At 41.1% G+C, this 15,603-nt stretch overlaps 1 protein-coding gene across 1 annotated transcript in view; it reads left to right on the top strand.

The window, feature by feature from the left end:
- LOC139725174 (uncharacterized) overlaps window positions 1-15,603 on the top strand; it is a 163,989-nt gene that overhangs the window by 52,740 nt on the left and 95,646 nt on the right. The window contains exons 2-3 of the mRNA XM_071636267.1: window positions 6,182-6,288; window positions 6,917-7,127. Coding sequence (XP_071492368.1) covers window positions 6,182-6,288; window positions 6,917-7,127 — 318 coding nt within the window. The remainder of the gene's footprint in view (window positions 1-6,181; window positions 6,289-6,916; window positions 7,128-15,603) is intronic.

The raw sequence follows: 15,603 nt of genomic DNA, 5'->3' as shown, positions 1-15,603 counted from the left end.
GTAGAGGTGCACAAAGCCGCTATTGTTCTTCGTGAATGAATGGTTTCAGTAACGCGTCTGCATTCTCCGATGCATTCCGGATGCCTTGAATAGAGGATTTTATAATCCCCATTCTCGGAATACAACAGAATGCCTCTATTCACAAGGCTGAGGGGAGTAACAATAGGGCATTCTCAGTGCAGGTAGAATGCGCAGGTGCAGGAATGAAGTAGAGAATGCCTGCATGCCGGACGCATTCTGGATTACCAGCGACTGGATGTCCGTCGCGCCTTACCTCTCTCTGTCAAGATAAACAACATTGATCTGTCACAGGTCGACAGTACAAAATTTTTGGGTCTTTATATTGATAGTGATTTATCTTGGAGAACCCATGTTAATTATGTAAGCAGAATTATTGCTAGAAATACCAGGGTTCTTAACAAACTTAGCTATTATTTTCCATGTAATATTCTACAGAGCATGTATTCAACTTTGATATCTCCCTATCTCAACTAAGGGATTCTGGCGTGGGGAAATACTTCTAAAAACCTTTTCGATTCGTTATTTCTTGTACAAAAATGCGCTGTTAGAATTGTTAACCACACTGGATATTTATCCCACACGAACAAACTTATTGTTAGTAGCAAAATTTTGAAAATTCCCGAGTTATTCTATTACAACATTGGCCTGTTTATGTTTCAATTTTCAACTGGCCAATTACCAGACGTATTTTCCCAAATGTTTACAAGAAATTATACAGTCCATGATTATCCAACTCGTCAATGTTATGCATATCACCTTCCACGTACCCGAACAATTTTTGCGAAAAAACTATTATGTTCATTGGGCCCAAATATTGGAACGAACTCCCTACGGAACTTGTAAGTTGTACCACTGTAACCTCATTCAAACGAAAACTGAAGCAATATCTTCTTAGCAGCTACATCGTACGGCATGCATAGTGTATAGTTCTTGTTGCTCTTTATGTTACCCTTTGCCTATCCCTTATTAGTAGTCTGGCGGGATCCTAACCATGAACACTATTTTTGATCAGTCTGCCTGTTGCGCTCTTCATGCACCTATTGTTCCACTCGGTTATCGAAATTCTCGTGCGTGACAGCTGTCGGTTACGATGGTCACACGGAATGCTTGGTTTTAGGACCCATGCTGGAATGTTACTCCTGAGCTTTATTTCCCTAGTACACGGTATTGTTTACATTCACGACAAATCTCATCATTATTCCACCTTCTACATATGTATTTATGTCATACAGTTACGCCATTTTCTATACTCTGCAACACACCCCTTGAATCTCTGCAATCCCAGTTATTGTTCTACCAATGTCCTTACTAAGTAGTAGGTTATACTGCTGCAACATGTGACCTTCCTGTATTTGTGACCCGCTACAACAAAATGGTCCTAAAGTCGCGCACGGTCGAAGCCGTGAAAATCGAGTTTGAAGTTAGAGCATCAAAATTGGTCAAAACTTATGATTTTCTGAATTTGACATATCATTAGAGTCTGACATGTCTTCTATCATCTGTCGAAATTTTGATGCAAAATGATGAAAGGAAAGACCAAAAAATAGCGTTTTTCTGGGCCATGTTTTTTGGCGTTTCAACGAAGCAGAAACTGGTTCGAACATTTGGATTGAGCGCCACACATAGGCTCCGCCCCTAACAACGACTAGAGTGATATCATTGGTCAGTTTGCTGCTTGCCGCTAACCGAAGCGTGAAGCTCGCACACTGCCCAGTCGACTGGTGCGTGCGGGCGGGTTACGCTATGCCTAGCCGCTTCTCCTGACATCCTGGTCACTGATTGGTCGGTGAGGAGACCGCCGACGCTGTGTTTGAATGAGCATTTCGGGGGTTGCTAGGGCTTACCTTCTATTGTCCGGAGGTGAATACTGACTTGCGTGTCTCTTGATTGTGATTGCATCGCAAGGAGAACTTTTAGGGCGCTTTTCTCGAAACAGTGATTTCCCAGTTGTCTTGACATGCTCTCTTTTAAACATCGATATCTCCGCAGCCGATTATTTTCATAAGACGTGTTATATATCAATTTAAAGCAGAAAGATTAGGGAATTGTGTCATGCAATTTTCAAATAATCGACCTCGCCCGACTTTAGGATCATTTTGTTGTAGCGGGTCACATTTTTATTTAGTGACATATATTTAATTGGATTTTTTGTTTTGTTTGTTTTAATCGGTTTCCCCAGTTATAGTTGGTCTTAAAATAATCCGCATTTTGAATTTCCCCTAATCTGATTACTCATGGGACCTGCGGCGGTACAAGCTAATGCTTTTACGCAGGCCCCATCATATTTTTTTCGCATCATGACGCTGCTCTAGTGCGCTTCGCTAATGCGATTTGCTCATTTCTTTTACTTCACACAGTCTAGGTCTCCCCGATTCTACATATCAAATGTTGGCAGCTCTGCACTAGAAAATCGACAGCAGCCTAAATATGTCTCTGCTTGTCAACATCATAAGACAAATCTCTTTGTTGCAAACTCATTTCGCAGGAAAATCATGTCATAAACATAGCACAACAAAACAAATCAAAACACAAAAAAAAAACCAGCAAGGAGATATGGGGGGCATCCCACGAGACCGACACCCACGAGTCATACGGTCCACGAGACCAACATCAATAATACGGTCCACGAGACCAACATCAATAATACAATGTAGGTCTATGAGTCATACAGCCCACGAGTTATAAGGCTCAGGAGTCATACAGCCCATGAGTTCAAAACTACGCACAAAAGGCTCATGAGACCGACACTAAGCAAACATAGCCCACGAGACCGACACTAAGCAATAAAGGCTCATGAGACCGACACTAAGCAAAGAAAGTCCACAAGACCGACAGTAGGCAAAAAAGGCCCACGAGACCGACAATAAGCTAAAAAGGCTCACGAGACCGACACTAAGCAAAGAAAGCCCACGGAACCGACAGTAGGCGAAGAAGGCCCACGAGACCGACAGGATAAACAGCACCATCTACATGTCAATCACCAGTACAGGGTGTTCCATGAACGCAAAAATAACATACTGGCGGGTGTAATTTCGTAACTCTATCAATTGAAAGATGGTGACCATCTGCATAATTATGAACGTCATCAAATATGTATTTCTACATACTTCTGGGGAGGGGCCCGTTTCTCCCCCCCCCCCCCCCCAAAAAAAAAAAAAAAATAGAAGAATTAGTATTCTTCATCCCCCCCAAAAAAAGAGATAAAAACATAAATGAATTTAACAGAGGACAATAACGATGTATGAAATAATTTTAGAGCATTGATAATGCCATCGTGCTGTTTTTAATAGGCTTTCATAGTTTTTAGCTAGAAAATGGACAAGATATAAATTTTACCTCTTCTCTTTCCCAATTCACTAGTTACTTATTCTACTTTAGATATTCTACCCTCCTGCTTTGACATTTTGCAGTAAGATCTATTTGTAATTTTCTCTGTAACTATGATGTAATTCTGATTAAAACGTTTAATGTCGCAGGAATTCACCTCAATTTTGTGGCTTGTGTTATTCTCCTCCGAACAGTACATTTTATCGTGAAATACAATAGCTGTTTTCATGGATGCATCTGGTTTTTTCCGAAACCCTAACGCTACCTTAATAGACGATTACGTTATTTTTTATTTTTTATTTATACTAAATCAACACCCTCACAGGTTTATTGTAGAAAGATCTGTTACACACTTTTACTGTACTTTGTTCATTTTTTTTTTCACAAACACACACCCATGCAAACACAATTAAAGATCCTGATCATTTCGGGGGGGGGGGGGGGGGGGGGCAACTGATGGGGTAACACCCTGCCGGAGATGGCAACTCTTCTTTTCCATCTCTCATATCTTCGTATGCTATTATCAGGACACCCTATACAATTTATTGGTCTATAGGTGGCGCTGTTCATCCTGTCGGTCTCGTGGGCCTTCTTTGCTTAGTGTCGGTCTCGTGAACCTCTTTTGCGTAATGTCGGTCTCGTGGGCCTTGTATGCGTAGCGTCGGTCTCGCGGACCTTTTAAGTGTAGTGTCGGTCTCGTGGGCTTTGTTTGCTTGCTGTCGGTCTCATGAGCCTTTTGTGTGTAGTGTCGATCTCGTGAGCCGTATAACTCCTGGGCTTATTTTACTTGATGTCAGTGTCGAACTTGTGGGCTGTATAACTGGTGGGCTGTATGACTCGTGGGCTGTATGACTTGTGAGCTGTATAACTTGTGGGCTGTATGACTCATTAGGAGTGATGTATCCAGAGAAAGATTTATCTTTGTGCTGCTCACATCCCGGGCTTGGAGAATGTGGAGGCAGTTTTCCTTTCCAGAGGGAGTTTTCTCCCATCAGAATACTTGCTTCAGAGAGGTCTTTTCGACGATTTGTGCGGCAGTGCCTGTTCAGCTGGAGGTAGATCCTTTTGCCTCACTTCTGTATACTCATCTTCAGAGGTTCTGCCCTCTGGTGAATGAAGTCGGTGCGTGGAAAACAGATGCAATGCCCCTCCGTTGGTTGGTCTAGGGCCTCCACACTCCCCTCATTCGTGATGCTTCCCAGGGTTCTGGAGAAGATTGTTCACCACTCCCAGGCAACAAGGCGAAGAAGCAGGCCTTTTTAAATGAACTGTGCAGCTTCCAGCAGAGCCACTTCGAGAATCCTCTAGAATTACTTATGATTCTAGACCTGAACACTTCAAGAAAGTGGTGTCAAGACTGCGCTTGTGATCCCCTTACTGCCTCTTTAGGTCAGGGTGGCAGATTTTCTGGTTGACCTCTTAGATAAGGGTCTTGCCTTGGCCTCTATCAGGTCCTACAGGTCAGCTATTGCTCCCTGTCGTATGGGTTTTTGTTTGTCGGGAGGTCAGTCTCTACCTCCCCCTTCCTTACCAAGTTGTTGCGATCGCTCTTCGTGAAGAGGACCCCAGTAAAGACCCTGCTTGGTGTCTTCCATTTGTTCTTAGGTCCCTTGCGAGGGCTTCCTTTGAACACTTGGCCAAGGCTTCTCTTCAGAATCTTTCATTGAAGACAGTCCGCCTGGTTGCCATCGCTTCGGGTCCTAGAGTCAGTTCTATGCGTGGGTTGTATTTTGACCAGGGACATATTCTTTGGGAACCTTCATGGGTAGGGCTGATCCCTTGACCAGGTTTTCTTGCAAAAATTAGACCAAGTTTTTGAGACCAGTCAAGATTTTCCTTCCGAAGCTCTGCTCACATCCCTCTGTTGAGGAGGACAAGACCTGGTGTCCCATCTGAAGAGCGCTAAAACGGTTTGTGGCAAAGACGAAATCCTTAAGAGCTTCGTCTTCGTTGTTCATATCCGCTGTGGCTCCATTTGGCACCGTATCAGCGGCTACTATCTCCAGGTGATTGGTTGACTGTTTCAGGATGGCTGGACTGGGAGCCATCTTTGCAAACATGATTCGAGCACTTGACATGAGAGCACTCAGCTCTTCGCGGATACTGCTTAATGGCGCTGGGCTTCACAAGACCCATAGCATGGCCTTCTGGTCCAACTCGATTCTTTCATGTCTTGTTTCCTGAAAGTCATAGTGGTAAAGGAAGCAGCTTTCGGAAGGGCTGTCCTTGAGATGTCCCCAGCTGGCACTTCTGGTACCAACACTGCTGCCCACAAGTCCTCACATTAGCGCCATCTTTATCTCGTTTTCAAGCCTCCCACTGTTTTAGTTCGTATCTGTGCCAGTCAGCACAGGTTAAGAGATAAACAAAAGGTAAGACATTCCTAGTAGTATATTATGATTATCCGTAGGGATATATCTTATATACAGATGAATATCTTACCTTTTGAGCTTCCCTCCCTCCTTACCCCTTTTCTGTGGTGGTTGGTTTTCCCTTTTCGCTTCTTTCGGTTATATTAGGAAGTTTTGGGGGTTGATGGGACTGAGTTTATGGGTCATGCTAGCCTTTCTCACAGTCCTTTCTTTATTTTTGGGTCGATTTGAGTTGTCTCTCACCTACGATTCTTGTCATTTTCGGGCTAATGGGCGGCTGCATCATAGGTTACAGCACGGGTAAAGAGATAAACAAAAGGTAAGATATTCCTCTCGTATATAAAATGTATCCCTATGGATAATCATAATTTTAATGTTACTTGCTCCAATAATTCAGTGGATTTTTACATGAGCATGACTGTCTCTGAATTTGTGTTATGCTATCATCTTGCTTCAATTAGCACCCAAGCTGAAGGGAAGGCCAAGGAAGAAGAAGGTGAAATTAAAATCTGAAGACAGTGACAAATACATGCCACCAAGACATCACATGACATCAGAAAATGCACAGGTATGGTGGTGAGGAAGTATTATCTCTCCTCTTTATTTTGTTAAAGGATAGAATAACATGTAATGAAGTTGCAGTAGTCATGTGAATTTCCCAAGTATCTTAATTACATGTATTAAGATAGTGTACAAGTGGAAATTGTGACAACAGTGATGACCAATTTTGCCTTGCAGTTTAACAACAGTAGCGACCAATTCTGTCTTGCAGCACACACTGTACAAACTCTTTGGCCCGAATTCACGAAGGTGGTACAATCTTGTCCATGGTTTAAACCATGAACAAAGACCGTAGTTTTTTATGGGACACAAAGTGTCGCATGTCCTATTTCATTACAAAAGCAGTCATTTCATCTACAAAATTAACATTTTGTAAATGACTGATTTTATAACAAAATGGGCCATGCGACACTTTGCACCCCACAAAATTCTACGGTCTTTGTCCATGGTTTAAACCATGGACAAGATTGTACCACCTCCGTGAATTCAGGCCTTTGATTTTTGATGATACCATAGATATTCAGATATTCAGAAATATTAAACCAACCTCAAAATGAGAATCAGCAGATACAGATACTTGAGTTGAGAATATCATCTGCATAACTTGAAGAAAATGATTTTTTTTTTCATACTAGAAGCTCTACCTGAATAGAAAGGACTTTGATTCTCGGAAGTCACGCTCCAAGTTTCAACCTATTTCATTTGGGGAGTCACTGATGAAGTTGAAGGCAGAGTTTAAACATGGGAAGCTAGTCAGCGAGGAACTCTTCCTAACACACCTCTACCAGTACATGAAGGAGCAGAATACACCCATTGACAGGATACCCAACTTGGGCTTCAAGCAAAGTAAGAGATGCAGCATTTTTTTTTTTTTTTTTTGGCCAGTATCTTTGTATTGGTGGGTACTGAGAGGGCAGTGTAGTGTGTTACATTATATTTATCAATATGTATATTCTACTGTACTGCTTAGATGAAATGAGCAAAAAGACCTTCTGAAGCTGTATCTTAAACAGGAATTCGCTAAGTTGTTGTTGTTGTCGGGGCCTTATGTATTCCCTGTTATATTCAGGCGTTGCTGGATTGTCTTTCTTCTCCAAAGCCGTTGGCTCCGGGCTGCTGCGACCGGTGCCGTCGGCGGCGGGAGAGTATCCTGCATCGAACGGCACAGGTTTCGTCGGCACTTTGCCTCCATGTTGATGTCGAGGACGACAAACAAAGAAAAATTAATTAGATAGATGCATTATGCATGATGTGCGTGACGAAAGAGCCAAGCGTTTCAATATTCACCGAATTCTGCACTGGATTCCTGCTTTCTCGATCGTCCATCTATTAGCTTGCAGAGACAGTGGGATACTACAGATGATGGGGTGCAGCGAAATCTCTGTCATCTTTGGTGGACACACACGCACACACACATTGTACTCATGGGTATGCTGTATGTGGCCTGCGCCTAGACTTATGTATTGACGATACACGAAACACTCTCTGCATGCGCGTGATATGGACTCTCATATGGTAATACACGGCGGAGTCACAGGGCAATTACGTATAGTTCGCCATTGGCGTGCCCAAATGAAAACAACAAATGCTGTTATTTTATTGTATTTTTGCACAACTACAGGATACCATGCAGCTCAGGTATGTCATTGAGTTTACTCTCAAGTCGGGTATCATTGTATTCAGACTGTTCAGGACGGCTAAATATCCACTTAACTAGGACATGTTCATGCCAATCGTGCCCTTCCATTAGAGATTACATGCGCCGCTGTCCATTCGTTTACTGCAGCTGCTGTAAACATACATATTCATAAGACATGTGCAGATGTTGGTGTAGTCTCTTCGCTTTGCCGATGACTATTTTTGAAGTTACAAGTGAAAATAAAACGGGTGGTTCTATGATCCATCAAACCAAGTTTTGGTTATTAAAATGAGGGAGCAAATGAAGACAAAAATATTTTATTCTTTCTCTCATAGCGTGGGTAAAGAAATATTAAAGAAAAAAATATGAGACCCTGAGACTCATGGATTCCCACGGGTGCCTAATACTTATAAAACCTAATGACTATAAGCTCCCCCTCCCCAAATAATAATGATGATACTAATGGTATTATGATAAAAATGGTAATGTACAGTCTGAAGCAGATAAATGTGTTGTTAGCAGTTCTATGATGTATCAAACGAAGTTTTGGTGATAACACCAAAAAGGAGGGAGCAAATGAAGACGAAAATATTTCATTTTTCTCTCATAACGTGGGAAATAACATGAATTGAAAAAGTATGAGGCCCTGAGACCAGACGTGGATTCCCACGGGTGCCTGCATAGACCCCGTTTACAGTGCGGGGCCGAGCCCCGCAATTTTGTTTGTTTACACTGCCGGGCTCGGCCGCGCTTTTGATTCAAACCTTTCAATATTTTGTCGTAGTGGTGCTCTGCTTGTAAGCAAACGCAATTTGGTATTGTCTGGTTTTCAGACCCTTTGCCAACTGAATTCCGTGGCGACGAAGTTGCCGTTCGGGCAAAGGCCTTTGCCGAAGGAAAAAATCCTTTGCAAGACAAAACCACCTTAAACTATACTAGTTTCCGACGTTGAGGGGGTTAATATCCTGAATAGCGAATAGTACAGGCAGAGGGTTTGGAAGCCAGACTAAAATTGGCCGCGCATTTGGCCCAGTTTGCGTTTACACTGAGAAAAGGCCGGGCTCGGCCGCGGCCGAGACCATCTCCAGAGCGTGGCCAAATGCGAGGCCAATTTTGGCCTTTCATTTGGCCTTTTGCGCGTTTACACTGAAATGAAGGTGGGCTGGGCCGCAGCCGAGCCGTGGCCGAGCCTCGCACTGTAAACAGGGTCATAGAGGCAAAAGCAGGGGATTATTATACCCCCACCCACACATAGTGTGTGGGGGTGTATATAGGAATCACTTAGAGGTCGGGTCGCCGGTCGGTCGGGCGGACGGTCGGTCGGGCGGTCGGTCGGTCGATCGGTCCGTCGATCGGTCTGTTGCAAAATCTTGTGGATCGAACTCCTCTCTCATTTTTTGAGCAATTGACCCCAAATTTGGCATGTGTGACCACTATCAAAGGTAGATGTGCAGGACACCTTTTTTGTTAGTATCGTATAATATGTTGTCATCGTAATGGCATATTTTCATAAAAACTTGTGGATCGAATTACTCTCTAATCATTGAGCAATTATCCCCAAATTTGGCATGTGTGACCGCTATCAAAGGAAGATGTCCAAGACACCTTTTTTGTTAGTATTGCATAATGCGTTGCCATGGCAACAGAAAATTTTTGTAAAATCTTGTAAAATGTTATGGATCAAACTACTTTCTCATTTTATGAGCAATTGACCCCAAATTTGGCATGTGTGACTGCTATCAAAGGTAGATGTGCAAGTGCCATGGTAACGGCATATTTTCTTAAAAACTTGTGGATAGAGCTATTTTCTCATTTTTTGAGCAAATAACCCCAAATTAGGCATGTGTGACCACTGTCAAAGGAAGATGTGCAATACAACCTTTTTTGTTAGGACTGCATAATGTGTTGCCATGGCAGCAGCAAATTTGAAAAAATTCTTACAAAATGTTTTGGATCGAACTACTCTCTCATTTATTGAGCAATTAACCCCAAATTTGACATGTGTGACCACCATCAAAGGTAGATGGGAAAACTCCTTTTTTGTTAGTATCGCATAATGCGTTACCATGGCAACGACATATTTTCTTAAAAACTGGTGGATCGAACTACTCTCTCATTTTTTGAGCAATTGATTCAAAATTTGGCATGTGTGAATACTATCAAAGGAAGATGTGCAAGACACCTTTTTTTGTTAGTATTGCATAATGTGTTGCCATTGCTACAGCAAATTTTTAAAAATCTTGCAAAATGTTGTGGATCAAACTACTCTCATTTTTTGAGCAATTGACCCCAAATTTGGCAAGTATGACTGCTATCAAAGGTAGATGTGCAAGACACCTTTTTTGTTAGTATTGCATAATACATTGCCATGGTAACGGCATATTTTCACAAAAACTTGTTGATTGAGCTCCTCTCTCATTTTTTGAGCAATTACCTGCAAATTTGGCATGTGTGATCACTATCAAAAGAAGATGTGCAATACAACCTTTTTTCGTTAGTAGTGCATAATGCGTTGCCATGGCAACAGCAAATTCGAAAAATATTCTTGCAAAATGTTTTTGGATCGAACTACTCTCTCATTTATTGAGCAATTGACCCCAAATTTGGTATTTGTGACCGCCATCAAAGGCAGATGGGCAAAACACCTTTTTTGTTAGTATCGCATAATGCGTTGCCATGGCAACGACATATTTTCATAAAAACTGGTGGATCGAACTACTCTCATTTTTTTGTGCAATTAACTCCAAACTCGGCATGTGTGACTGCTATCAAAGGAAGATGTGCAAGACACCTTTTTGTTTGTATTGCATAATGTGTTGCCATGGCAACAGAAATTTTTTTTTAAATCTTGTAAAATGTTGTGGATCAAACTACTCTCTCATTTTATGAGCAATTGACCCCAAATTTGGCATATGTGACTGCTATCAAAGGTAGATGTGCAAGACACCCTTTTTGATAGTATCACATAATACGTTGCCATGGTTATGGCATATTTTCATAAAAACTTGTGGATAGAGCTACTCTCATTTTTTGAGCAATTAACCCAAAATTTGGCATGTGTGACCACTATCAAAGGAAGATGTGCAATAAAACCTTTTTCATTAGGATTGCATAATGTGTTGCCATGGCAGCAGCAAATTTGAAAAAAATTCTTGCAAAATGTTTTGGATTGAGCTACTCTCTCATTTATTGAGCAATTAACCCCAAATTTGGCATGTGTGACCACCATCAAAGGTAGATGGGAAAACACCTTTTTTGTTAGTATCGCAAAATGCATTGCCATGGCAACAACATATTTTCATAAAAACTGGTGGATCGAACTACTCTCTTATATTTTGAGCAATTCAAAATTTGGCATGTGTGAACACTATCAAAGGAAGATGTGCAAGACACCTTTTTTTGTTAGTATTGCATAATGCATTACCATGGCAACAGCAAATTTTTTTTAAATCTTGCAAAATGTGGATTAAACTACTCTCATTTTTTGAGCAGTTGACCCCAAATTTGGCATGTGTGACTGCTATCAAAGGTAGGTGTGCAAGACACCTTTTTTTGTTAGAATCGCATAATACCTTGCCATGGTAACGGCATATTTTCACAAAAACTTGTGGATCGAGCTACTCTCTCATTTTTTGAGCATTTAACCGCAAATTTGGCATGTGTGACCACTATCAAAGGAAGCTGTGCAATACAACCTATTTCGTTAGTATTGCATAATGCGTTGCCATGGCAACAGCAAATTCGAAAAATATTCTTGCAAAATGTTTTTGGATCGAACTACTCTCTCATTTATTGAGCAATTGACCCCAAATTTGGTATTTGTGACCGCCATCAAAGGCAGATGGGCAAAACACCTTTTTTGGTAGTATCGCATAATGCGTTGCCATGGCAACGACATATTTTCATAAAAACTGGTGGATCGAACTACTCTCATTTTTTTGTGCAATTAACCCCAAACTCGGCATGTGTGACTGCTATCAAAGGAAGATGTGCAAGACACCTTTTTGTTTGTATTGCATAATGTGTTGCCATGGCAACAGAAATTTTTTTTAAATCTTGTAAAATGTTGTGGATCAAACTACTCTCTCATTTTATGAGCAATTGACCCCAAATTTGGCATATGTGACTGCTATCAAAGGTAGATGTGCAAGACACCCTTTTTGATAGTATCACATAATACGTTGCCATGGTTATGGCATATTTTCATAAAAACTTGTGGATAGAGCTACTCTCATTTTTTGAGCAATTAACCCAAAATTTGGCATGTGTGACCACTATCAAAGGAAGATGTGCAATAAAACCTTTTTCATTAGGATTGCATAATGTGTTGCCATGGCAGCAGCAAATTTGAAAAAAATTCTTGCAAAATGTTTTGGATTGAGCTACTCTCTCATTTATTGAGCAATTAACCCCAAATTTGGCATGTGTGACCACCATCAAAGGTAGATGGGAAAACACCTTTTTTGTTAGTATCGCAAAATGCATTGCCATGGCAACAACATATTTTCATAAAAACTGGTGGATCGAACTACTCTCTTATATTTTGAGCAATTCAAAATTTGGCATGTGTGAACACTATCAAAGGAAGATGTGCAAGACACCTTTTTTTGTTAGTATTGCATAATGCATTACCATGGCAACAGCAAATTTTTAAAAATCTTGCAAAATGTGGATTAAACTACTCTCATTTTTTGAGCAGTTGACCCCAAATTTGGCATGTGTGACTGCTATCAAAGGTAGGTGTGCAAGACACCCTTTTTTGTTAGAATCGCATAATACCTTGCCATGGTAACGGCATATTTTCACAAAAACTTGTGGATCGAGCTACTCTCTCATTTTTTGAGCATTTAACCGCAAATTTGGCATGTGTGACCACTATCAAAGGAAGCTGTGCAATACAACCTATTTCATTAGTATTGCATAATGCATTGCCATGGCAACAGCAAATTTGAAAAAAATTCTTGCAAAATGTTTTGGATCAAAGTACTCTCTCATTTTTTTAGCAATTGACCCCAAATTTGGTATGTTGGACCACTATCAAATAAAGATGTGCATGACATTTTTGGCGAGCCCACCGGAGGTGAGGGGAAACTAAGGGATCGCCTGCGGCGTCCGTCCGTCGTCTGTCCATAACGCTACAAAAACTTCAATAACTCTTTACTCTGGGCTTCAATTGCTATCAAACTTCAAGGGAAGAGGGGTCATACAAAGTTTCACATTTTACTATATATGAAGGTCACCTCAAGGTCAAAGCTCACAGGCAGGGGTCAATGAACTTTAGGGCCCAATGTTAAAGCAGAAATTTATAGAGAATCTAGAAATATGACAAGTTTGATATCTACGGAAAGCTAAGAAGCTAGTTAACAAAAGTGGATATCTTTTAGACGATGTAACTTTACCCCCAAACTGTTTTTGAGATTGAAAAAGCACCCAATTTCCGTGACCACGTAGCTCCGTTCGCTACAAGAAACATCGGATTTGAGCGACGTCACCTAATGTGTATGAGCTGATTTGCCGTATGGCTATATGAGACCCGCTCTGGCAAAACCCGAAACTTCTCGGCGAATGTGATTTCGCGCTACAGCCAAAAAAAGGTCAAAAAATGACCTACCTCAGGGACCAAATTATCACGTTGTCGGGGAAATTTTCTAGTGTCTGATTGATATCAACATTTCGAAATACAACCTATAAAGTGTGGAATTTTGAAGAGAAAAGTGGGATGTCAATCTCAGATGTTTGCCAAAATCTTACGTCTAAAGACCAAATCGCCTTCGCTTACGGCGAAAATGACTGTTCTTTTGGCGATCGTGTCGTAGATATTCTGCGTTGAACCCTGACACATTTGGTACTTACAGAAAACTCTACTTCTGCTTATTCCAAATATGGTCATGGCATGATGTCATGCTACTCACTTTCATTCATAAATTCGTCTGAAACATGCTTAAATTTATGCAAATCGTCTCCCAGACGCGTAAACAGCCTTGTTGCTTACCAAGACACGTGATCAAAATACATGTACATGTCAACTTGGTCAACTGCGCCGAGGACCCCCTTGTTTACAAGCAACCTACGTTTTATACTATGGGGATCGCTGCAGCAGCGGTGCATGCTTGCATGCAACACGTGTATCATGATTGCTGCTCAGCACGGAAATGTTGCAGTTTCCCGCTTTTTTTAGCAAGTTGAGATAGAAATTAGAATTTAAACCAACACACAAGAGAAAAAGAAGGTCACATTTATCTAACAAACCTTCATCATGCCATTTCGAAGAAGAATCAAGCTGAAATCATGGCATCAAGGAATACCTCTTCACTGCCGATTCTGCTGGTACTGTTGTGTGTACACCTGATCACGGCAATCGCGACTCTTGAGCTGATTACGGTAGGTTTTGTGCTTTTCAAACGTCGTATTTCCGTAGATTTATGGGTGTAAAAATGATTTCCAGTCAATTACAGCTCTTTGACTTAGTTATCATCCTTCATGAGTATGTAAGATTACCTCAGCTATACGCAATTCCCCCACAATGATCGATTTGTTGTGTCAATAATAGCAGCAAATTGTGGCTGTACGAAGGAACAGCTGATCACGGCAATCGTGAATCTTGAGCTGACGATAGGTTTTGTGCTTTTAAAACTTTGTTTTTCCATAAATTTATGGGTGTAAAATATGATTCCAATGAACACAAACAAACAAACAATTTCACGACATGAATATGTATAGTTTTGGTGGACGATTTATTCTAGATTGACAACAAATTACACACCAATTTCCTGAAAAGTGCACACAGTTTGCCTATAGATACGTAAATCCCACTGGGTTGCATACACACGTGGTGACGTCACAGATTTGGCACTTTTCGTAGCCGCGTCAGAACTTTTTCCAGTGCTCAAATTTGGTAAAAATAAAGATTCTTATATTCAAAGCAGAGACAATTTTATTGCATGATTTATGTCAGAAATTAATCAAAATGACATTAAATGATAGAAAACAGTCAATTTATATATTATTTCAAATAAATTTCTTCTTTAAGTTTTTATGGCGAGTTTCTATTATGGGTCATAACTTTTGATCAATAACTCCGTTTTTGACCAAACTTGGATGGTAGATGTCCCTTGGGGAGTGGATGGTCACCACAAGGTCAATGGTCACAAGCATGGGTCAACGAACTTTTAGAGCCCAATGTTAAGTTTTTATGGTGCGTTTCTATTATGGGTCGTAACTTTTGATCCATAACTCCATTTATGACTGAACTTGGAAGGTAGATGTCCCTTGGGGAGTGGATGGTCACCACAAGGTCAATGGTCATCACAAGGTCAATGGTCACAAGCATGGGTCAACAAACTTTTAGAGCCCAATGTAAAGTTTTTATGGCGCGTTTCTATTATGGGTCATAACTTTTGATCCATAGGTCCGTTTGTGACCAAACTTGGATGGTAGATGTCCCTTGGGGAGTTGAAGGTCACCCCAAGTTCAAAGGTCACAGACAGGGGTCAAACTTTTAGGGCCCAATGTTCAGTTTTTGCAGCGCATTTCGATTATGGCTCTTAACTTTTTATCCCTTTGTCCATTTGGGACCAAACTTGGATGGTTAGTGTCCCTTGGGGAGTTGAAGGTCACCACCAGGTCAATGAATTTCCGGGAATTAGATTAACATTAATTTCTTCTACACGAATGGGCGAGACA

This window comes from Diadema antillarum, unplaced genomic scaffold (genome assembly GCF_040938485.1).
Source record: "Diadema antillarum isolate AM-2024a unplaced genomic scaffold, OU_Dant_1.0 seq00000020_RagTag, whole genome shotgun sequence".
NCBI classification, from domain to species: Eukaryota; Metazoa; Echinodermata; class Echinoidea; order Diadematoida; family Diadematidae; genus Diadema; species Diadema antillarum.
This window is presented reverse-complemented; position numbering and strand designations above follow the sequence as displayed.